The following is a 22,058-nucleotide window of genomic DNA, read 5'->3' as shown; positions in this document are numbered from 1 at the left end:
TAAGCACGCATGTTAGGCAACACCGTTTGCCTCGACGGAATGATGTTCACAGCCCGTCACACAGCCCGCTGATGTCATACAGCACCTCTAGTCTAATCATCCACCAGCTGGCGATTTTTGATATGTATCGATGGATGCAAAACATTGTGTCCTTATGTGAAGTATATATTCATAGGCAAAGCTGCAGCTGAATTACCGTCTCCAGCCATTACGAGTATAACTTCAATCTCCTGCTTGTGCCGTGATTCTCAAGAGCAGAGACAAGCCAGTTGCAGTGGCTTCCAGCCCCACCCGGACCGCTCCGTGCCGATGTACGCCGTAGATGTCAAGTCTCCTATGGCATTCGACAAGAGAAAATAAAGCCATCTCCGCACATAGCAGTTTCATAGAGTCTGGCCACATTCAATGAATCACATTCTTGCGACCGTTTTCAGCGTTTATGTGATGATCTTTTATGCTCATTATGATGCGATACATGGCCCACTGATATCAGCTTACCGCAGGCGAGGAAAAACGGGGCGACGCCGGGTTCCGATTCCACCTCTTTCGTCAGTTAGATCTTGAAAAAGCATCCAATTATACAGACTGCGAATTACTCATCTATTTCCTATATCAGTAATTGTATGTATTGTCTCATGAGCTTCTGTTGCAACATCCGTGCTGCCAGATCTTAGTTGGATAAAATGACGAATGGCGGGGCGGCAAGCCATGAAGACAGTATAACATCAAGAAGCGGTGACTTAAGGTTGTGTTTTGATGGAACCGCAAAGTCGGTTTATTTGTCTTGAGTGTAGTGCTTTCTACATGTATGCCCGACCACGGAAACTGCTTGTCGAGATGTTGTGTCTTGTCTCAGATCTATAGGTAAAACATACAGCAACACCCGCCGCTCACAGACTGCCACGTCAAGTGCCACTAAGAGACGGGTTTCAGCTAGATGCAACAATGAGCTTATATAGCCCCAATATTCTCTTTCTGTTTTTCCGTAAATTTCCAATGGTCTGCCAAGAAGGAATAGATCGATTAATCTCCTTTTCCCAGGACCTAATTAAGCTTATTACATTCTTTAACTCTATCTCCAAATACGGCCTGTAAGACAAAACGGCGGACTAGATTATGGTTGCACTTTCTCGCATTACGACTATGTCTCCCAGGGACAACTTTTTCAAATCATGATGGCGGTCACGCAGTCATTATTAAACACCCCGTCTGTTCTGGTACCTTTTATATTCCTACTCATCCTTGTTGCTGGAAAAATTATGGCATATCAAACGAGGAAGCGATTCGGCCCATTGCCCCCAGGGCCTCCAGGGGAATTATTTCTGGGCCATCTGCGCATTATACCCACCGCCTATCCAGAGTATTTCTATATGAGGCTATCTCAAGAGTATAAATCCGATGTTCTATCGTTTAATGTTTTGGGTCAACCTGTCATTGTCCTCAACTCCGTCCAGGCAGCCACCGACCTTCTCGATAAGCGCGGAGCCAACTACTGTGACCGCCCTCGATTCGCTCTTTTTGAAGTCATGGGATGGCACAAAACGCTCACTTTCCTCAGATGGGGCTCTTCCTTCAGATTACACCGTCGTATTCTGCAAAGGGGCTTTCAGAAAAGCAACATTGGACAGTACCGCTATTTGCAAGAGCGAGAAGCGATGGCATTGCTTAGGGGAATCATGGACAAGCCAGCAGAATGGGAAATGGTCCTCCGACGCTTTTCTACGGCCATCGCTCTTGGGGTAGGATTTGGTATCAAGATTGAGACGGATACGGACCCCTTTATTCAAATTGCCGAAGATGCGAGCTATGCGTTAGGCCATGGAGGAGCTCCTGCTGGGACACCAGTCGATTTCTTTCCGTTGTTCAGGTATCTGCCAAGCTTCCTTCACGACCGATCTCTCAAATTTGCCAATCAATGGAGATTTGCTATTACCAACTTGCGCGATAAACCATACGAGACAATCATGGCTTCAAGCACTCGAGTACAGTCTTTAGTACAAGAGATGATAGACCAACGGGAAAGCCAAGTACAGCAGGGCCAGGCTCCCGATGTATCCGAGGAAGATATAAAGGGTGCCGGCGCTGCTGTGTTTGCAGCTGCCCAGGATACCACCTGGAGCACATTGGTCGTGTTTATACTCTGCATGGTGCTGCATCCTGAGGTCCAAAGCAAAGCCCAGCACTTACTGGATCAAGTGGTGGGAAGAGATCGATTGCCTACCTTTGACGATAGACCCAATCTGCAATATATCGACTTCATCGTCCAAGAGACCTTTCGATGGTCTCCTGTGGGCCCAATGGGTGTTCCTCATCGTTCACTAAAAGACGACATCTATCGCGGCTATCTCATACCTGCCGGCTCATTCGTCTATGCCAATACTCGGGCCATGACCCACGACGAGACAGTTTATACAAATCCCGATGATTTTGACCCAGATCGCTACTTTCCCTTGGAGGAGGGTGGCCGAGGAGAGCCACTACCAGTTGGACAGTTTGGCTTTGGCAGAAGGATATGTGTCGGTCAACATTTTGCAGAGGCTACGATATGGCTTGTGGTCGCAGTTATGTTGAGTACCATGAGTATCGAGAGGGAAAAGGACGCGAGCGGCGTTGAAATCATGCCAGTGGTTGAGTTGACCAGTGGATTGACGAGTCATCCCAAGAGTTTTCCTTGTCTAATACGGCCACGAGATGAGAAGAGTGGTTTCGTCATTCGAGATGCAAAGTCATAGCAGGGCGAATATCTGTTCAAATAGGAGAACTCGTTAAGAAATGCTAGTTCCAGTGGCCCCGCGCCAAACAGCATTGGTTGAGACAAGCGATGCATTGCAGTCGTGAACCTTGGGTAGTAAAACTGCAGCTGAATCGTAGTTCATGCACTCCGTACTATGTTAATAACCGCCCGTGCATTTACAGCAGTTCCCTGGGCTCTCGACCAATCACGATAAGTGGAAGGAGGAGTTGATATGTTGATTCGACAAGCCGAAATCAGCCACGCCCTTGAGATGCAATTCCGCTTCCTTTATCGGAACCCCTGCCTCGGCCATGATTGCCGTTAATAACTGAATGATGCTCAAAATCGGGCGCATTGCGGAATCGCTCGCCGTGTCGTCATTTGTCAGCGGCCTTTGGTTTGTTAGCGTTTCGGCTTTGGAGTGACACCGTCTGCAAGTCAGGATGACGCCAATCCGCAGGCGGGGCAGAAACGGAGCTGCCAGAGCTTCCCGAGAAGCTCCAAAATGCTTTCCCCCCTCACCACTCGTTCGCCTTTACTGGACACTTTAGTAGCAAGATGGGACTGGAACGGGTCCCGGAATTGTTAGCAGCACCAGTAGTAATTGGCAGTAGAATGCAAACCGTAGGCTATGTGCCGGACAAGGAAATGCCCAGCGAGTACCTCGGACTCGGAGCACTCCCCCACTCTGAAACGAGCTTGATTTCGTAACTCCGGAGCAGCCAAAAGCTGCCTTTTCGCTGGTCCGTTCCTCTCCAAAACTCTGTCCTCTCCACCTCTTCATCATCGTCATCAGTAGCTCTCCGTTGAACGAAGCAATTGTAAACACCACCGCCAAAATGGTCAAAGCCGGTAAGACATCACCACCCAAATCCGCAAGCCAGTTCAGCGCCTTGCCCCGAATATATATAGACACAGCTGTCGCTAGTCGAGGGGGGACGTCATGCCGTGCCTCCTCCTGCGCTCGTTTGAGGGGGTTTTTGTGCTCAAACGGCCTCGATGGAGCGCGGGCCGCGCCGCAACCTTGATAGACACGGCGGCCCTGACTCTCATCCATTGAGAAGCTGGCGTGTCCCTTGATGGACCAGCTATTTGTGCTGTCAACGACGCATCTGGCTAATCCTTCGCTGCAGTCACTGTCCTCCGAGGAGACGCCAAGGTCTCCGGCACCGTCATCTTCGAGCAGGCCTCGGAGGGTGCCCCTACCACCATCACCTACGACATCACCGGCAACGACGCCAACGCAAAGCGTGGCTTCCACATCCACACCTTTGGTGACAACACCAACGGCTGCACCTCTGCCGGCCCTCACTGTAAGTTGCCCCGAAGCGGAGTGTTCTCCTCGAATCAGACCGGCCTTGCTGACTCTCCAAACCACCCGACAGTCAACCCCTTCAACAAGACTCACGGCTCTCCTTCTGATGAGGCCCGTCACGTTGGTGACCTTGGTAACATCGAGACCGATGCTCAGGGTAACGCCAAGGGTACCATCACCGACTCCCTTGTCCAGCTGATTGGCCCCAACAGCGTCATTGGCGTAAGAAACGTCCTTTCGGTTTTGTCCCGGGAAGTCTGCTAATCATCCATTACTTAGCGCACCGTTGTTGTCCACGCCGGCACCGACGATCTCGGCAAGGGTGACAACGAGGAGTCCCTCAAGACTGGCAACGCTGGTCCTCGTCCTGCTTGCGGTACGTAACCCATCCATTGTGATTTAATGACCACACAAATACTAACGCGGGTGCTACTCAGGCGTTATCGGCATCTCTGCTTAAGTTCGTCAAAAGCACTGTAGCTATGCTTGACCTAAGCTCCTTGCAGACTGAAACAAATCTATAGAGCGACTGAATTTATGCAGCTCGGGTCGACATAGGTTCTAGGGACATGTAGTTATAGTAAACAAACAAATAAACAATTCAAGAAATTGAAAACAACCTGTCTTGAGGAGCGTGCCTGGAGTGTGTATATACAAGCTCCATCGTGAGTTTCGTGCCGATGGAGGGGTAAGTCCGTAAGCGCAATTACATCACATCTTGCTTGGGGCTACTACTTTCTAGCTCGCGGACGGCTGCAGTGGTTCATCGCCGCAATTTCAAAAAAAAAAAAATGCCAGGCGTTTTATTGCCCGGATACTATATAACGTATCAACATAGGTACTGGATATATAGATTCTAGCCATCATCTTTGCCCGTTTGCCACCGAATCACCAACGTGCTACCCAGAGCTACCCATAATAGCCTTGGGCTCAATTCCGTTGCCCCTCCCCAACATGTTGCGCCAGCCCCGCGCTCCGTTTTCGCTTAATTGCCTGTTTCGGGGCCCTCCAGCGCTGTCCGCCCGCCACCAGCCCAGCAAAAGATCCCCTGGACTCCAAAAGACCCCACAATGAAGCCACCTGGAACAGGCTGGAACTAACTCGAGCTACCGCATCGTTAGCTGGCAACTTGACACAGGGAGCAGGTACTCGGTACTAAGAGTCTTGACACCTTTCCAAAAGGCACACGACATTGAAGCTGCTTTCTCCATCAGCTCTGCAATTTGCTCCTTTGTTACTCAATTCATCCTTCCAAGCTCAATTTCAGCTTGGTAGACCCTCAGATATCCTCTCATCTCTTTCTTGGTCTTCCGCTCAGGTACGTTTGACGCCCAAGATGCACCCAATCCCGTCTGCTTGTTGCTCCTCGCCATTGTCCCTCTTTCTCCGCATGGCGGTGACAACTCCCAAGCTTCTTGTGTTTCTTCAAAGATCGCAAAAGGTCGTGTACATGCAGTGCCATCTCAATCACTTCGGAACCTTGCTTGCTCGTGGCAATTGTCATCTCAATGTCTTGTCTCTTCCCAAAACACTCACTCCACACCCAGAACAGCACCCGGATGACATACAAACCGTTTCTCCTCAAAGCAGCAGCCCTTACTAACCAGAATCAACCCAATTAGGTCTCCCCTTGTCTTCCCCTTACCGGCCCATCATGTCGAAGACTTTTATCGGCAATGTCAAGAGTGTCTTGAGCGGCGACACCTTGATCCTGACCAGCCCCAACAACCCCGCGGCCGAACGCATCTTTTCCCTTGCCTATGTATCAGCTCCCCACTTGAAGCGTGAGGGAGACGAGCCATTCGCATTCCAATCTCGTGAATATCTCCGAAACCTGGTCGTTGGAAAGCCAGTTCAATGCACAGTCCTCTATACGATTCCCACGACCGGCAAAGAGTTTGGTTCTGCCCAACTCAAGGACGGAACTCTCCTTCCTGATGAGCTCATCAAGGCTGGTTGGCTCAAGGTCCGCGAGGATGCTGGCCGTAAAGAAGAATCAGAAGAGCTTCTTGAGAAGCTCGAGAAGCTTCGTGCTCTCGAGTCCGAGGCCAAGGGTGCCTCCAAGGGACTCTGGTCAGGCGTCAATGGCACTATCGAGGTACAAAACGACCTGGGTGGCCCCGAGTTCTTGACAGAGTGGAAGGGCAAGACCGTGGATGGCATCGTCGAAAGGGTGTTGAGCGGTGATCGCCTGTTGGTCCGACTGCTGCTCTCTGAGAAGAAGCATGTGCAGCCCCTTACCCTCGTTGCCGGTATTCGAACTCCATCCACCGAGCGTACGCTTCCTTCCACCGGTGCCACACAACCTGCCGAGGAGTTTGGAAACGAGGCCAAGGCATTCGTCGAGTCAAGACTACTCCAGCGACAGGTCAAGGTTGAGATTGTCGGCGCCAGCGCCCAGGGACAACTCGTTGCCAACGTCATTCACCCCCGAGGCAACATTGCTGAGTTCCTGCTCCAGGAGGGACTGGCCAGGTGTAATGACTTCCACTCAACGATGCTGGGAGCGAAGATGGCTCCTCTGAGAGCCGCCGAGAAGCAAGCTCAGTCCAAGAAGATCCGTCTGCACAAGCACCATGTGGTCAAGGCAGAAGCCGGAAACCAGGAGATGACCGTTACCAAGGTTATTAGCGGCGATACGATTATGGTCAAGGGAAAGGCCGACAGCGCAGAGAAGAGAATCAGCTTCAGCAGCATTCGAGGCCCTCGTACCAATGAGCCTTCTGAGAGCCCCTTCAGAGACGAATCCAAGGAATTTGTGCGATCAAAGCTAATTGGCAAGCACGTCAAGGTGAGCGTTGATGGAACCAAGCCCGCTACTGAGGGTTTCGACGCCAGAGACGTGGCCACAGTCACCGAAAAGGGAAAGAACATCGGCCTTGCGCTGGTGGAGGCTGGATTGGCCTCTGTTATCAGACACAGGAAAGAAGATACCGACAGAGCTTCCAACTACGACGAGCTGCTTGCGGCTCAGGAGAAGGCCAAAGAAGAGAAGAAGGGCATGTGGTCTGGAAAGCCTCAAAAGGCTAAGCAGTACCTGGATCTCTCAGAAAACACACAAAAGGCAAAGATTATGCTTGCCACCCTACAACGACAAAAGAAAGTGCCCGCCATTGTTGATTTCTGCAAGGCTGGTTCTCGATTCACCATTCTCATTCCTCGCGAGAACGTCAAGTTGACACTAGTTCTGGGCGGCATTCGTGGCCCCAGAGCCCCTCGTAACGATGGGCAAGGCGGCGAGCCGTTTGGCAAGGAGGCTCTCGACCTAGCCAACCGACGATGCAACCAGCGAGACTGCGAGGTGGATATCCACGACATGGACAAGGTCGGTGGTTTCATTGGTGATTTGTACATTGGCCGTGAGAACTTTGCCAAGGTCCTTGTCGAAGAAGGTCTGTCTTCAGTGCACGCCTACTCTGCTGAGAAGTCAGGCAACTCTGCCGAGCTATTCGCAGCTGAGAAGAAAGCAAAGGAGGCCAGAAAGGGCCTGTGGCACGACTATGACCCTTCACAAGACGAGCAAGTCGATGAGGAGGCTGAGGCAGACGCTCCCGAGACGGAGGTCACACTGGACAAGAAGCCGGCCGATTACCGAGACGTCATCATCACAAACATTGACGGCAACGGAAAGCTCAAGATTCAGGAGATTGGAAAGGGCACAGCAGCACTTGAGTCTCTGATGAGCGACTTCCGAAAATTCCACATCGACTCCAAGAACAACAAGCCCCTGACGGACGCTCCCAAAACTGGCGAATTCGTGTCTGCCAAGTTCTCTGCCGATGGGCAATGGTACCGTGCCCGAGTCCGAGGCAACGACCGCACAGCCAAGGTGTCCGAGGTTATCTATGTAGACTATGGCAACAGCGAGAAGGTGCCTTGGTCCAATCTGCGAAGCCTAGACCAGGGCCAGTTCGGTGTCCAGAGACTCAAGGCCCAAGCTATCGACGCATCGCTGTCATTTGTCCAGCTGCCCACCGGCGCCGACTACTTCAAGGAGGCCATCGACTTCATTTACGAGCTGGCTGAGAACAAACGACTGGTCGGCAACTTTGACTTTGTCGACAACAAGGAGAATGTCAGCTACATCACTCTGTACGACACCAAGTCAGACGGCTCTCTGCCCGGCCCCAACGACTCCATCAATAAGGAGATTGTGTCCAGCGGGTATGGCATGGTCCCCAAAAAGCTCAAGTCATGGGAGCGCAGCAAGGCTTTTGAATCATACCTGAAGCACCTGCGAGAGATTGAGAGTCAGGCGAAGCAGGAGAGGCTAGGCATGTGGGAGTATGGTGATATCACTGAGGACTAAAAGAGCACAGGCTTTGATCTAGGTAGGAAAGGAAAAGGTCATTTTCATAGTTACACAGCATAAAGCGAGAAACTGTATTCCCCATTATTAATCTCTGTAGAGGAGATGGAGGTAAAAAATTGAACATGTTGTTGCGCGGGAAAGACGAATGAGGAAATTGTCCGTCCACGAGCATTAGAGGTGTGTGTATATACGCGCGCGTGTAAGTGACGCAGTATACTAGGTACCTTAATAGTGGGAGGTCATGTAATGATCAGCATCCCGTGCGACGGATCCGAAACCATCGGAATATGCCGAAACCACAACCCGTGATGTGCGTTGTAACTATTTCCGCGTCAGTGTTCCTTAAGAAATCAAGGCCAAACTCTCCAATTCGAAGGCCATGGAAATGGGGCGGAACAAGATCTTGGCAAACGCCCTGTTGGTCAGCTGGCTCTTACACAGATATTATTAACCAAAAAAAAAAACCGAGCGTGGCCGGGCGAGGCCGGATGCTGATCCGGGACAGATAGGCTACAGGGCCTCGCATAGCCTTACAGGACGGAGCAAACCTTGCGACCGTGGGTGGTGCGGCCCGCGAGCTGCCCGTATCACTACTGTACTGGATCACGCTGGTGAGCCCGGGAACAACATGGACGACAGTGTGCTTGAACTGCCAAATGGCGCCCAGCCAAAAGGTTCCCAAAGTTCCCGCCGGGGGTTCGGTGGAGCCGAAGAGGCGAATAGGGCCGTGGGAAGAGAGGAACGGGTGACTGTAGTCCGTTGGCCACGTTTTCGAGGCGAGGCCACCGATATGCTTGGACCCCGGCAAAACAGCGGCCGGCCGGGATGGGATTTTGATTACCTCAGGTTATGCGATGGTGACAAAGGCAAAGGGCAGAAACAACTGGGGCCCGGCAATGCTGCTGGGAACTTTGGGAACTTTGCGGCTAAGGAAGAGGCTAGTTAAGGCCTCAAGGTGCAAAGGGCGGACGGTGGGGGGAGCCACAATGACTTAATGGCCCCCGCTCCGGGCAAGGGGGGCGAAACAGTTGTTGAGCTGTTAGTTAGCAAGACAGACGGAGATGCTTGTTGCTAGGCTAAGGCACTAACACGGTGTATAGTAGCCCAGACTATATATGATCTCATCCGCCAAACTCTCTCCTACTCCCAATCTCTCCATACTTCTCTCCACAACCAAAACTCCTTCTTCGACTTTTTCGTCTTCGAAAATCATTCACCATTCCTCCTCACACAGACACAATGAGCAGCTCTCTTGACCAGCTTAAGGCCTCTGGCACCGTACGTTCTCTCTCTCCCGACCTGGACTTGCTACCCCGCCAAAGCCAAACAACTTGTACCCCTCCAAACGAGGGGCGAAATTGCTTTGCGAGCTTCAAACGCCCGGTTTCTTTGCTGGCCTTGAAGCTTCGCAACGCAGCTTCATTGACCGACAAGGCTCGGCGATGGTCAATGGCTTCTAGTTGCTATCATCGGATTGCTTGCTGACAATTGATTTTCTTTTGGCGACAAACAGGTTGTCGTTTCTGACACTGGTAAATTCCCGCACCATCCGCCCCCCCAAACGTATGATGATGCATCAGCTAACCAACTGCTCCTCACAGGTGACTTTGCCGGTTAGTTCCTGCCTCCGTTTCTCCATTTCTGTCTGAGAATTCACGGCTGCTTTTTGGCTGGAATCGGCAGCAGCAGCAGCAGTGCCATCTTATCCCCTCTCTCCCGACTTGAGTTCGAACGCAACACAGAAGCTGACCTGGAGACGCGTTTTCACAGCCATTGCCAAGTACAAGCCTCAGGATGCCACCACCAACCCCTCCCTCATCCTGGCTGCCTCCAAGAAGCCCGAGTACGCCAAGCTGATAGATGTCGCCATCGACTACGCCAAGGGCAAGGGCGGTGACCTCGACCACCAGGTCGACACTGCTCTCGACCGCCTGCTGGTTGAGTTCGGCAAGGAGATTCTCGCCATTGTCCCCGGCAAGGTCTCCACCGAGGTTGATGCCCGATTCTCCTTCGACACCAAGGCCTCCGTCGACAAGGCCCTGCACATCATCGAGGTAAGCTTTTGAAGTAGACTCCAGATTGTACGACCAGAGAAAGAAGCTAACCGCATCGTCGCCGAATTATAGCTCTACAAGGACCTCGGCATCTCCAAGGAGCGCGTCCTCATCAAGATTGCCTCCACCTGGGAGGGTATCAAGGCCGCCGAGATCCTGCAGCGCGACCACGGCATCAACTGCAACCTGACCCTCATGTTCTCTCTCCCCCAGGCCATCGGCGCTGCTGAGGCCGGTGCTTTCCTCATCTCCCCCTTCGTTGGCCGTATCCTTGATTGGTTCAAGGCCAGCACCAAGAAGGAGTACGCCAAGGAGCAGGACCCCGGTGTCGCCTCCGTCAAGGCCATCTTCAACTACTATAAGAAGTTTGGCTACAAGACCATTGTCATGGGTGCCTCATTCCGAAACACTGGCGAGATCACTGAGCTCGCTGGCTGCGACTACCTGACCATCTCTGTAAGAGCCTGCCTCCCCTGACGAGACAATTTTCTTTCCCTCTTGTCAAAAGTTGTCATTGCTAACACGTCATTCCTTTCAAACAGCCCAACCTGCTCGAGGACCTCCTCAACTCCAACGAGGCCGTCCCCAAGAAGCTCGACGGCGCCGCTGCCGCCGCTCTGGACATTGAGAAGAAGACCTACATCAACGACGAGGCCACCTTCCGATTCGACTTCAACGAGGACCAGATGGCCGTCGAGAAGCTGCGTGAGGGTATCAGCAAGTTCGCTGCCGATGCCGTCACCCTCAAGGACATCCTTAAGCAGAAGCTGTCTGCTTAAGCTGGAGGTGCGAAGCGGTAAGGAGGGCGTGTGTGCGATAATTTTGTGATGAAGTGTTATTTTGGTTTGTTGAAAACAAAAATGCAGAGGGTCCGAAAATGTGGCTAGCGGCCCGTGGTTATGTATCTACATCCGACATGGATTTCGTTTAAATACCAAAAAAAGAAAAACGATTGTAATACCAATTAAGCGTTCATTATAAGATGATAGATTGTATCATTCGAATTCATGTTATAGCGTACTATATCATTTCTGCAAAGTGATATGCTTAAAACAAAAAACAGTATGTGGTATATATGTCCACAGGTATCTTACAGCCAGTCTAACCATCCATTTCTATCCGTCAAAAGTCATTATATCTCCTCTCAAAACAAAATCCAACTATCAAGATCAAAAACGAGCCGTATATAATCCCTCCAATATTGTTAAAATCAAGATGTCGTATCACTTGCAGTTCACCTGCATCACGGTATGAGTAAACCCGCCCTTGCCGCCCTCCTTGCCCTCGACCACGAGCGCCGTCAGGGCGCCGCCCCGGACGCAATTCGAGTCGAGGCCAAACGTGTAGCGCTCCTGGCGGAACCCCCTCTTGGCGTCGTGCCCGTAGACGACGGTGTAGCGGTGCGACTTCTTGAGGCGCTTCTGGAAGCGGTTCCATGCGTTGGCCCACTTCTCGCCGTCGCGGCCCTCGACGGGGATGGCGACTTCGCGGTCTGTGTAGGCGTCCTTTTCGGCAATCGACTCGAGTGTCTCGCCTTCTTCCTCTTCTTCTTTTTCAGATTCGGATGGTAGATCGGTAGGGGGAGGTGATTGGGGTGTTTCGTCCGAGGTGCTGTTGGTCTTCGTCTCGGATTTCTTCTTCAGCTCGTTCTTGCGCATGTCTTCGCGGGGGTAGATGAGGGTGCGCATGTTCATGACGGCCCAAGGGTCCTGCAGCTCCGGCCGCACACCGGGAACGAGGCCGGCGTGGGCGATGAACATGCGCAATGGCTCGACGGAGAGGATGACGGGAAGCTTGGCCAGCCAGTGGACCTGCTCCTTGCTCAGCTTGCGGCCCGTGGCCAGGAACTCGGACTCCCCCCGGTGTGCTTCGGCGTCGGCGGACGAGAGGTCCTTGCTGACGCCCGTCTGGGCCTCGGCCTCGGCCAGCGAGAGCAGGATGCGGTCCTCGTGGTTGCCGCGCACGGCGCTGGCGTTGAGGCGCATCAGGCGCGAGACGACGCCGGGCGAGTTCGGCCCCTTGTTGATCATGTCGCCCGTGGCAATGAGGTGGTCCCTGCTACCGTCAAAGTCGACTTTCTTCAGCAGCTTCTCCAGCACGGCGTCCATGCCGTGGATATCACCGACAATGACCAGCCGGCGCTTGTTCTCGTACGTCGGCACGAGCTCGTCGGGCAGGCTCGCCATGAGCGTGAGGCCGTCCATGCTGGGACGGCGGAAGGAGCCGTACGTCATGGAAAGGTCAGCGTCGGTGAGGTGGACGTGGACGGGCTTGGGCGGGGAGGGAGACGACGGCTTTGTCTTGTCGTCCTTGGCGCCGCGGATGAAGGATGCGTTGTAGAGGCGCGTGGCGCACAGGTAGGAGCTGGTGATGAGGAAGAAGACGGCGGCTGCTATGAAGAGTCGACGATGGGTTTGGTGGGCCATGGGTGGCGAAGGGCGCTGTTGGCCGGTGACGTTTTTTTGGTGTTGTTGACGATGATGGTGGAGGTGGTGATGGCTGTTTTTGGTCCAGTGTGAAGGGGCAGCAAAACAAAAAAGGACTAGATCATCGGGGTAATGAAGCCATTCAACTGGATTCAAATTGAAGAGTGTTGAAATTGGAGAAAGATTCGTAAAAGGGTCGTGACTTGGAGAAAAAGGATATAGAGAAAGCAAGGCAAGGGAAAATACTAATTTTAAACGGGTGAGACTATTGAGAGGAGCCCAGCTACTACATTCTTTCTTCTCCGCACAGCCTGTAGGTTTTCTTATCTGGTAGTACGCGTAACCTTCATGAAAGATAGTTTACCAGGTACTTTGTCCTGCAAGGGTCGGCTTTTACTTTTACAGACAGACAAACTGTGTCTCGTGCTGTTCTACCGCAATCTGCGAATTGTTTTTATGGGTGGGTTTATTGGGATGACGACAGCAGCTGAATGCCAAGGCGCTTAGATCCATTCCTAGGAGCTTGCAGCGGGTTCCAGGCGATGTTAGTGGCTGTACATGTAACGGCGCGTGCTATGGACGGACACCCATACAAGACATGGACTACAGTATCGGAGATTTCTCGTAAATAGATTGATTGATGGATGGATGGATGCTACGCAATTCGTAAAGAACAAAGGAAACACGAACTGCAGAGCAATACGATACTGGAGACTCTTTCTCCCTTTTTTTCTTCATCCCATTCATTTCCTCCTTTTTTAGCTGCGTCTTAGTGATTGGGCTAGCCGTTGGAATCACGGATACCGGCAACGCACGACACGTGAGACGGCGTTTTCCCAATCGCCGATCCGACAGGAGGCATTGCGTGGATTGCCGCAGTTGATTTGCAAGGAGGGATCTATTAATTGCATAAATAACTTATAGTTTGCGAGAGTTTGAGATGGGACAAGAGGGGTGAATACAAATACAGGTGTTGTGGCTTGGTGCTGAAAGAGTTTGAAGTTCCATACTAATATACACAATTCATTTCATTGTACAAGCCATCACCAAGGCCTCCATCATCATGCTCGAGGACCATATAGCATATACACACAGACTCTATAGAAGACATAGAGATTCTCCGTCCCCCTTCCCTCTATCATTGTGACCCCCCAATTGACCAGTCCCCCATATTGCAAGCATCAGAGATGAGTTTGCTCCCAATTCAACGCCAAAAACGCCATACCATGCACCATAATTCGCTTTCATCTTTTTATACCCTCCTGTTTCTTTCTTTCCCTGCCTTTCCCCATCCCTTTCTGCATATAAACCTCGGCCGTCTCTTTATTTCCCGCTCTGTGCCAGCCTCTGCTGCTCCAGCCGGTACTTTTCATTCTCAGCCTCCCTCCAGTCCTGCTCAATCGGCTCATTGCCGTCCGTCTCCTTGACGCCGCCTCCAAACGCAGACCTGCCCGCGTACAGCTGGTATCCTTTACCCTGCTCCGAAGCCTCCACCGAGCGATACGTCACGGGCATGTTCCCTCGGAAGCGCTTCCGCATGTCGACCAGGCCGCGCTTGCACTCGCCGTAGCCCTTCTTTAGCTGCTGGCACTTGGTCGGGAGGGTCGATGACAGGGGCTCGCGGAGGCAGTCGGAGGCCTTGTTGCGGTAGATCATGACGCAGTCGGATTCCTGAAGGCATTGCGCGAGGGCATCGCCTGTGGATTTATCAGCAGGTTGTGCTTTGGCATGGCTTGAGGTTGGCCGGTGGAGGGAGGGACATACGGAGTTCCTGGCACGAGTTCGGCATGTTGGGGATATGCGCGCAATGTATAGATGCGGATTATTCGACGTTGAGGGTTTTGTCTTGTGGATCTTTGGGCGAGGCTGCCTTTTCTTAAAAAAGTCGTTCGATGAAGCTTCAAAAGGCTGTCCGTGGGGTTGGAGTTTGATTGGTGGGCTGTGTGTGGGCTGCAGCTAGCATTGATTGACTTTGGCGCCCCCCACAGCTGAGTTTGAGATGCCCGTGATACTAATAACGGACAAGACGTGCAGGAATCTTGATGGCTAACCCCCAGACTTTAGTCTTTTCTCTTCCATTTTACAAGAACTTTATGGCTTGATAAAGTCTTATCATGCGTGATAAGAAGCGGTGTCTATGTCTGCCTTGAAAGTGATGAAAGTTACATGGTGGGCATCCCATATCAACTGCCGAATAAATATTGCCCCATACTTTCATATTGAACTATAAGCAACTCAAGCGTCACAAACATCATCCGCCACAATTCCTCTATCCGGTTCTAAAGCAACACTAGCCAACTTGCCAACTCACTCTTCCACGTTACACCCAAACAAATTTAGCCAATCCTCCCCATTCCCGACAGCATACAGTCCTCTGATTGGCCCAATCCTTGACCGATTTCTTCCCCCAGCTTTTCTCCAGGGTAAGCCATCAAAAAGGGCCCACCTGACCCTTTGGGAGATTTACATGTGACATCACTTTGGCGGCGATCCCCTAGATTTATTAGATCCTGCCGCAACTTTCTCCCAGATTCCTAATTTCGCTTCCCTAATATTTTCTTCTCTTTCTCTGGACTCACGTTGCCTTGCCAGCACGAGGCGATAATGGAACGATCCTCATAGCATAACTGAAACTAAGCGAGGCCCTGTTCTCTCCTCACAATGCCTCTCCCATTTATCGGTAGGCTGCATGCGTATGTACAGTCTCTATCCCACGGCTTGTTCGTGCCTATGCTCAAGGTTATCGCCGTTTACTCACCATGGCCGTGTATAGCACCGAATACATTTCAATTGTCGTTTCCTTCTTCCTCGTCGGCCTCGAAGCAATCATTCGAGTCCTGACACTGGCATTGCGTTAGTACAACCAGCCTTCCAACAGCAGAGATAGCTTGCTTACCCCTTTATATCTAGCCTCGTTCCTGGTCACCTTCTTCTACCGAGCTTCGCGACGATTGTTCAACGTATTTTCCTCCCCGGCGCAAAAGAAAGCGGAGAGCAAGAAGAAATGTTGGTTTTCCCATGCCCGACGAAACGCTCAGCGTGCGCCTTTCCTCCTTTACATGTTGTTGACTGACACTTTTCTCAGCTATTTCCACCTCCGTGCGCGATGCGTCCGATTTCGTTGAGATGTGCCAGCTGTGGGGGTACGAAGCAGAAGAACACATAGTTCAGACAAAGGATGGGTATCTGCTGGGCTTGCACCGTCTGCAGTGGCGAAGAGGAGAGGAGGGCCAGAGAGTCAACTGCGGCCGAAACAGCGCCAAGAAGCGCGTTGCTTACCTGCACCACGGCTTGCTGATGAATTCTGAAGTTTGGGTCTGTCTTACGGATGAGCAGAGATGCTTGCCATTCGAGCTTGTAGAAAGAGGCTTTGACGTCTGGGTAAGTCGACATCCATATCCCGCGGCGATAGTCTTTGCTAATGACCCATCAAGTTTGGAAACAACCGTGGCAACAAATACTCCAAGAAATCCATCCATAGCTCGCCTACCTCAGTCGAATTTTGGGACTTCTCCATCGATGAATTTGCCTTCCACGATATTCCAAACAGCATTGAGTACATCCTCGAAACGACCGGACAGGAAAGTCTTTCGTACATTGGCTTTTCGCAAGGAACTGCCCAGGCATTCGCAGCCCTGGCCATCCATCCCAAGTTGAACCAGCAAGTCAATGTCTTTATTGCTCTCGCCCCTGCCATGGCACCCGCCGGACTGTCAAATGGCGTTGTCGACTCCCTGGTCAAGGCCTCACCATCGGTCCTCTATCTCATGTTTGGCAGACGCTCCATCCTCAGCTCCGCCACCATGTGGGAGACGCTCCTATACCCGCCTTTGTTCTGCCGTCTCATCGACATGGGCCTGTCGTTCCTCTTTGGATGGCGCGCCAAAAACATTTCCACGAGCCAGAAACTGGCCGCTTACCCTCACCTGTACTCCTTCACAAGCACAAAGAGCGTCGTCCACTGGTTCCAAATCATCCGCAACAAGTGCTTCCAGATGTACGACGACGACGTCTACCAGCCCATGAGCCTGGCCTCGTCGAGCAAATACTCCAAAGTCGCAAAGTATCCCACCCGCAACATCAAGACCCCCGTCGTCCTCGTCTACGGAGGCAGCGACTCCCTCGTCGACATCAAGTCCATGCTCAAGGAACTCCCGCGCCAGACCGTCGCCACGGAGATCCCGCACTACGAACATCTCGACTTCTTGTGGGCGCGCGACGTGGACAGCCAAGTCTTCCAGCACGTCTTCGACGCCTTAAACAGCTTCACTGATGCAGAGCACACCGAGGAGGAGTACGACAGGTATCACATGGTCCGCCACGAGAGCCTCTCCGGGTCCGCATTGCTCGCCCATCCGCACAGGGGGAGCGAAAGCGACACCTCCATCATCGCATCCTCGTCAGGCGAAGAAGCCAAAAACCTGCGTCATCGCGCGCGAGAACAACACGTACAGATCGTTTCAGACAAGGACACCCCAAAGAAGACCGACGAAGGTCAGCCCGTCGAGAAGCTCAAAGGCGTGGGCGTCCGTAGAGGAAGTGGCCTTACGAACAATGGCGATGCCGTCGATGGCGTACGGGATGAATAAGCGCGAGTTTTTACAAGTTCGTTGGAACATCATTTAAATGGCGTCTTTTTTGATATACCTATTCGTCTTTTTGATATACCTATTCGTCTTTTTGATATACCTATTCGTTTCCAATGATTTCGCACTTGGTTTGGGTTGGTGTCAATCGTCTGGGCGTACTTCTTCGATTGGGGATTGAATTCTACTTCTGTCTATAGCCGTGTCACTTGAAAATATACCTGTAGTAATAATTACCAAAGCAATCTTCTTCATCGATAAACTTCACAAGGCGGAATAGGCACAAAAGATCCATGAAAACAAATACGCATTTCAATTCAAATACTACTGATTTGATGACCTGCTCAATAGCAGCGCCGTGACCATTCATAAAATGGAAACTCATCAATATTATAAACCATTCATGTCCCAACTCTTTCTCGTTCGTGCCACGCTCCAGGCCTCGAATCTTTCTAAGTAATGAGGAGCTGCCTCATACAAGGGGCTAATTGACCAAAAAGAAAAAAAAAAAGTAGTAGAAGGGGTATATCGACACGATCAAAGACATGTCTGTTCTAAATAACATGCACTGGCTGAATGCAGCAGACAGGTATCCATGTCAAATAAAGACGCAAAACATCAAACCCATTGGTTGGTTTCCCATGGGCTGAGGCATTGGATGCAACTCCGATTCCGACGCCAGCTAATGTTGTGAAATGGATATGATGGCTTAAATCTCTTACGCAAGATAAGTGTGAAAAAACGGTTAGGTTAGAGTTACGCATCAGGGTGGTTTAGGGGGAAGGGGGAAAATGGGATAGGCTCATGACAAGGTCACGTCAAATCGTAACGCCACCCAGAGGGAGAATCTTGCTCCTGTCTCCAAGGAATTGGGCTCGGTAGTCAATGATACCCTGGCTGATGGTTTGAAAGTCCTTGACTTTGCGGTTGCGAAAGTCTGTCAAGAGATGACGTAGCCCGTTGATGTACTCGTGTTTCTTCTGCTCCTCAAAGTCGCCGTGAGCGCCGAGCTGGAGGAGGATTTGGTCATCTGATCATTGTTTTTTATGTCAGCGTTCTCTATACATCAGCTCAAAAGAGCCTCAAGATATACATACCCGGAGCCTGCATGCTCTCGAAATGTTGAAACTGGCACTCTTTGCCCCTCGGACAATTGCTATTTGCCAGCTCATCAGGGCACATCTCCTGCTTCACGTCTATTTTATTGCTGTATGTTAAAGAGCGAAGACCGCCAGCGACGGATTGGGAATACTCTGGATGGAAGCGATATGCGCGAAAGTATCGAAGGGGCGATTCATACGGTACAAAAGTGGTCTGGAGGGTATCAGAGGCTGGAGCTGAGGCCGGAGCCGCCTCACTTACTTGGTCAACCTGATTAGTAATTAGATATAATGGTCGGTCGTTCGCGTGCAGGGCAACGTCTACTTCTCTTCCACTTTCAGAAGCTGTATCCTGTTCAACTGTCGATATCTGTTGCGTGGCAATAGCATCTGTCGTATGATCTTGATCTTGGAAGCCACTGGGGCTCGTTTCGGGGATTGAAACTAGATCAGCCGGTGCGGGACTAAACGGGGTTGACGCTCGTGAAAGATTCTTTGAGGAGCTAGATACTTCAACATCTGGAGGCTCGTAGTCGTCAGATCCGTCTTCAGAGTCTGCATTGTCGGAATCGCCACTTTCCGACATGGCCACGTCTTGCGCTTCATCCGCTAATGTTGCAGTGTTGTCGTCGTGTGTCGACATGGCGCTTTGAATAGCCTCTTGGTTGTCGTCCTCAGCGAGTACAGTTGCAGCATTAGCGGCTTGGGAATCGGTCGGTAGACTTTGCTCAGCCTGCGCCATCAAGGGCATACCGGGCTGTTGCTCTTCCCGTGATTCCTCGGTTTGGTGTACGAAAGCCTCTCGGCCATGTTGAGAAACATTATTGCTTTGAGGAGAGGTGCTCGCAATGTCCATTGTGTCTGTTACCGGAGAGGAAGGACTTGGTGGTTTAGAAGGAGTCTGAGCTTCACCTGAGAAGAGGATCAGTATTGAGAGCAAAATCAAGGTCGTATTGTAGCGTGCATATTAAGGCTTACCTTGCCGCTCTCGCGTTTGTTCACTGTCTGACTCAATGTCAACATCCTCCTTTAATTTCTCTTCTTCTTCTAGGCTTTGTTGAATTTCGCGTTGAATGTTTGCAACTTGAGCCTGCAACAGTTGCAATTTGAGCTGTTGCTCCCGACGGCGAGCTTCGATGGCGGGAAGACGCTCGCTTGCCGCACGCGATCGACTACGTCGTCGTTCGTTTACACTTAGGGGACTCAAATCCAATAACTGATGCGGCACTCTAGGGGATGGCCCAGATACTGAAGGCGTCGAATGAGAAACTCCTCCAGGTTCAATAGATAGCGATACAGGTAAAATCGTATCCTTGTTGGCAATGGCTGTCTCAAAACTGCTATTAAGAGAATCACCATTCAATGTTGGTAGAGCCGGTGAATCTGGTTGCGACTGCCTTGCCTTCTTACGAGCCTCAGCCTCTGCGATTCTTCTTTTCATGTCCTCAATCTTCTTGGTCATGCTGTCCAGGTTATTTCTTGCGTGATTGTCACTGCCACTGCCAGGTGGTGTTGCCAGTGGGCTCGAATATTGCTGTGCTGCAGCTGCGTTGTCTGTAACTGATGGGATGCTGCGCATAGAAATAGAAGTCTTCAGATTTGGGTTGGGCCTCGTAGCTAGCGACACCACCTTCTGCTCAGGAGAATCAAGATCCATTTCAGTATCATCTTCATCGTCGCTGACATCAATGAGGAATGGACGAGATCTTCTGGTCTGGCCGAAAGGACGTTTGAATGGCCTCGGGTTAGAATCCACCACACTCGTAGAAGCTGGGCGTTCCAAATTCGATATTTGTGCAAAGTGCGAGGGCTGTGGCGTGGAGGACAGAAAAAGTCCAGGAATGGGGAGGGAAAACGGTCCATTGGGGCTTTCGCTTTGGCCCGGCGTATGTTCCCGCGAGGCAGATCGAATGCCACTGGTGGACGTATCGAAGGAAGCGGTGGCCGTGGCATTGTCCTTTGCTTGGTGGGTTTGGCGAGAGAGCACGTCTTGATGGGGTCGCTTTTGTCCTCGCGCCTCAAGCTCACGAGCTTTCCGCAGGGCCTCCATCTTCTGATATAAAAGCTTTGATTTCTCAGACTGTGTCTTTGCTGAGCCTTGGGGTCTTGCAATTGGCGTATGCGAAGAGGGCGTTGAAGCTGGTACTATGACAGGTGCACGAGCAGGAATTGAAGCCGAGGTTGAAGAGGTGCTTGGCTTTGAGCTTTTCGCAGCTAGGAGTCGCGCAATGCGATCCTTGCGCTCCTCTGACTTGTCTTTCACCGGTGCGCTGGCAGGCTTCCCTTCAGCACCGGGTTGTCGTTGGTTGCTACCGGTGGGTAGAGTCTCATCTTTTGTTTCTGCCTTTGCCTTTTTTTCCTGGCTAGGATCGGTAGTCGTGATGTTATCTGGCAGAGCCATATCGAATCCCAGTTCGTCAAAGAGGCCACCTAATAACGACTCGTCGATTCCCTCATCAACGTAATTTTGATATCGTACGTTTAATGGCCAAAGCCGCAAGATGGCATCCTGAGCCTGTTTCCGTGCCGTAGCAACGCTCTTGACAGGTGATGGGTTGGCTGCGGTATGGTTCGGTCCGTTTGTTTTGGGAGACAGCTGTGATGGTTTTGCAGGGGCAATATTGTTCGAATGTGATTCTAATGTTGAATATTAGTCGCTGAATCGATCCTGCAATATTTAATGCTGGTTATGCTCACCATCAGGAGAATCAGTCATCGCTTGATGGTCGATTTCTTGGGGGGATAGGTACGGGGAATATGAACCTGATCGATCTCGACCTAGCGCTTGATTAGCAATCTTGAGAGAACCGTTTGTTAATCCGAAGTATGCGATAACATACCAGCAGAAAAAGCGGCTGACGGGTCAACAGCGACTCTTCTGACATGCGCAATGCCATACTCAGCTGAGTAGTAGCCCCCATTTCCGTGTTGATTTGATACGTCGGCGACAACCTCAGCGTCTCTTGGCTCATAGGCGTCCTCGACTTCACCTTCGCTGACTTCTCCTTCCTCGCTCATATCATTTTGTTGTGAAGGGCCATTTCCTTCAGTAGTAGGGGGCGCCTGCCCGAACGAATGTTGCTGGCCTGCCCAGGGAGCTGGCCACTGCGCCGCATTTTGCGAAAAATTCAGGCCTAATCCGGGAATCACGTTGTGCGGATTATACGGATCTCTGGAGGCCGGTTCGCTTTGTACAATGTTTTGCACCGTGCCGTTTGGATAACTGTGAATCGAAGCCGGGTATGAGGGATACGGCTGATGCCCATATGGAGCCTGTGGATGGTAGCCATGTAATGGGTCGTACCCATAACCGGATTGAGCCATCGTCGAGTCCAAGGGAATAGCCCGTGGGACAAGCTCAACGAGTAGCAAAGCGAGGTTGCTAAAGGGGATGAATTGCTGAAGCTGGTTGCGAGCGCATGCGGGGGTGGTGCTGATAGCTTGTAAAGACCCTTGACTGGGGTTATTTGGGAAATCGATATCGAGGTCGAGGTCGAGGCAACAAACAATTCATCAAGGCAGGATGAACCG

At 51.4% G+C, this 22,058-nt stretch overlaps 8 protein-coding genes across 8 annotated transcripts; 5 read left to right on the top strand and 3 right to left on the bottom strand.

Moving 5' to 3' along the window:
- Positions 1-1,370: 1,370 nt before the first annotated feature.
- T069G_06738 (cytochrome p450 domain-containing protein) lies at positions 1,371-2,732 on the top strand (the record flags this gene model as incomplete). The annotated part of the gene is made up of 1 exon (XM_056173948.1): positions 1,371-2,732. The coding sequence occupies one exon, from the start codon at positions 1,371-1,373 to the stop codon at positions 2,730-2,732; it is 1,362 nt and encodes a 453-aa protein (XP_056027527.1).
- An 841-nt stretch (positions 2,733-3,573) lies between these two features.
- Positions 3,574-4,509, top strand: T069G_06737 (copper/zinc superoxide dismutase (SODC) domain-containing protein; the record flags this gene model as incomplete). Its single annotated transcript, XM_056173947.1, has 5 exons — positions 3,574-3,586; positions 3,868-4,047; positions 4,120-4,271; positions 4,329-4,425; positions 4,487-4,509. The coding sequence occupies 5 exons, from the start codon at positions 3,574-3,576 to the stop codon at positions 4,507-4,509; spliced, it is 465 nt and encodes a 154-aa protein (XP_056027526.1).
- Positions 4,510-5,703: 1,194 nt separating this feature from the next.
- Positions 5,704-8,358, top strand: T069G_06736 (staphylococcal nuclease-like protein; the record flags this gene model as incomplete). The annotated part of the gene is made up of 1 exon (XM_056173946.1): positions 5,704-8,358. The coding sequence occupies one exon, from the start codon at positions 5,704-5,706 to the stop codon at positions 8,356-8,358; it is 2,655 nt and encodes an 884-aa protein (XP_056027525.1).
- A 1,242-nt stretch (positions 8,359-9,600) lies between these two features.
- T069G_06735 (transaldolase/Fructose-6-phosphate aldolase domain-containing protein) lies at positions 9,601-11,194 on the top strand (the record flags this gene model as incomplete). The annotated part of the gene is made up of 6 exons (XM_056173945.1): positions 9,601-9,639; positions 9,875-9,893; positions 9,963-9,974; positions 10,045-10,415; positions 10,488-10,871; positions 10,958-11,194. The coding sequence occupies 6 exons, from the start codon at positions 9,601-9,603 to the stop codon at positions 11,192-11,194; spliced, it is 1,062 nt and encodes a 353-aa protein (XP_056027524.1).
- Positions 11,195-11,638: 444 nt separating this feature from the next.
- T069G_06734 (calcineurin-like phosphoesterase domain-containing protein) lies at positions 11,639-12,841 on the bottom strand (the record flags this gene model as incomplete). The annotated part of the gene is made up of 1 exon (XM_056173944.1): positions 11,639-12,841. The coding sequence occupies one exon, from the start codon at positions 12,839-12,841 to the stop codon at positions 11,639-11,641; it is 1,203 nt and encodes a 400-aa protein (XP_056027523.1).
- Positions 12,842-14,164: 1,323 nt separating this feature from the next.
- T069G_06733 (cytochrome c oxidase assembly protein) lies at positions 14,165-14,630 on the bottom strand (the record flags this gene model as incomplete). Its single annotated transcript, XM_056173943.1, has 2 exons — positions 14,165-14,538; positions 14,606-14,630. 2 exons carry the CDS (start codon positions 14,628-14,630, stop codon positions 14,165-14,167), a joined length of 399 nt encoding a protein of 132 aa, XP_056027522.1.
- An 872-nt stretch (positions 14,631-15,502) lies between these two features.
- T069G_06732 (alpha/beta hydrolase fold domain-containing protein) lies at positions 15,503-17,430 on the top strand (the record flags this gene model as incomplete). Its single annotated transcript, XM_056173942.1, has 5 exons — positions 15,503-15,534; positions 15,615-15,694; positions 15,752-15,847; positions 15,927-16,222; positions 16,276-17,430. The coding sequence occupies 5 exons, from the start codon at positions 15,503-15,505 to the stop codon at positions 17,428-17,430; spliced, it is 1,659 nt and encodes a 552-aa protein (XP_056027521.1).
- Positions 17,431-18,245: 815 nt separating this feature from the next.
- On the bottom strand, positions 18,246-21,851 carry T069G_06731 (uncharacterized protein; the record flags this gene model as incomplete). The annotated part of the gene is made up of 6 exons (XM_056173941.1): positions 18,246-18,457; positions 18,525-19,439; positions 19,506-20,618; positions 20,688-21,164; positions 21,225-21,311; positions 21,368-21,851. 6 exons carry the CDS (start codon positions 21,849-21,851, stop codon positions 18,246-18,248), a joined length of 3,288 nt encoding a protein of 1,095 aa, XP_056027520.1.
- Between the last annotated feature and the right edge of the window lie 207 nt (positions 21,852-22,058).

Source organism: Trichoderma breve, chromosome 4 (genome assembly GCF_028502605.1).
Source record: "Trichoderma breve strain T069 chromosome 4, whole genome shotgun sequence".
Taxonomy (NCBI): Eukaryota; Fungi; Ascomycota; class Sordariomycetes; order Hypocreales; family Hypocreaceae; genus Trichoderma; species Trichoderma breve.
The sequence above is the reverse complement of the archived record's forward strand: the minus strand, read 5'-3'. Positions and strand labels throughout refer to the sequence as shown.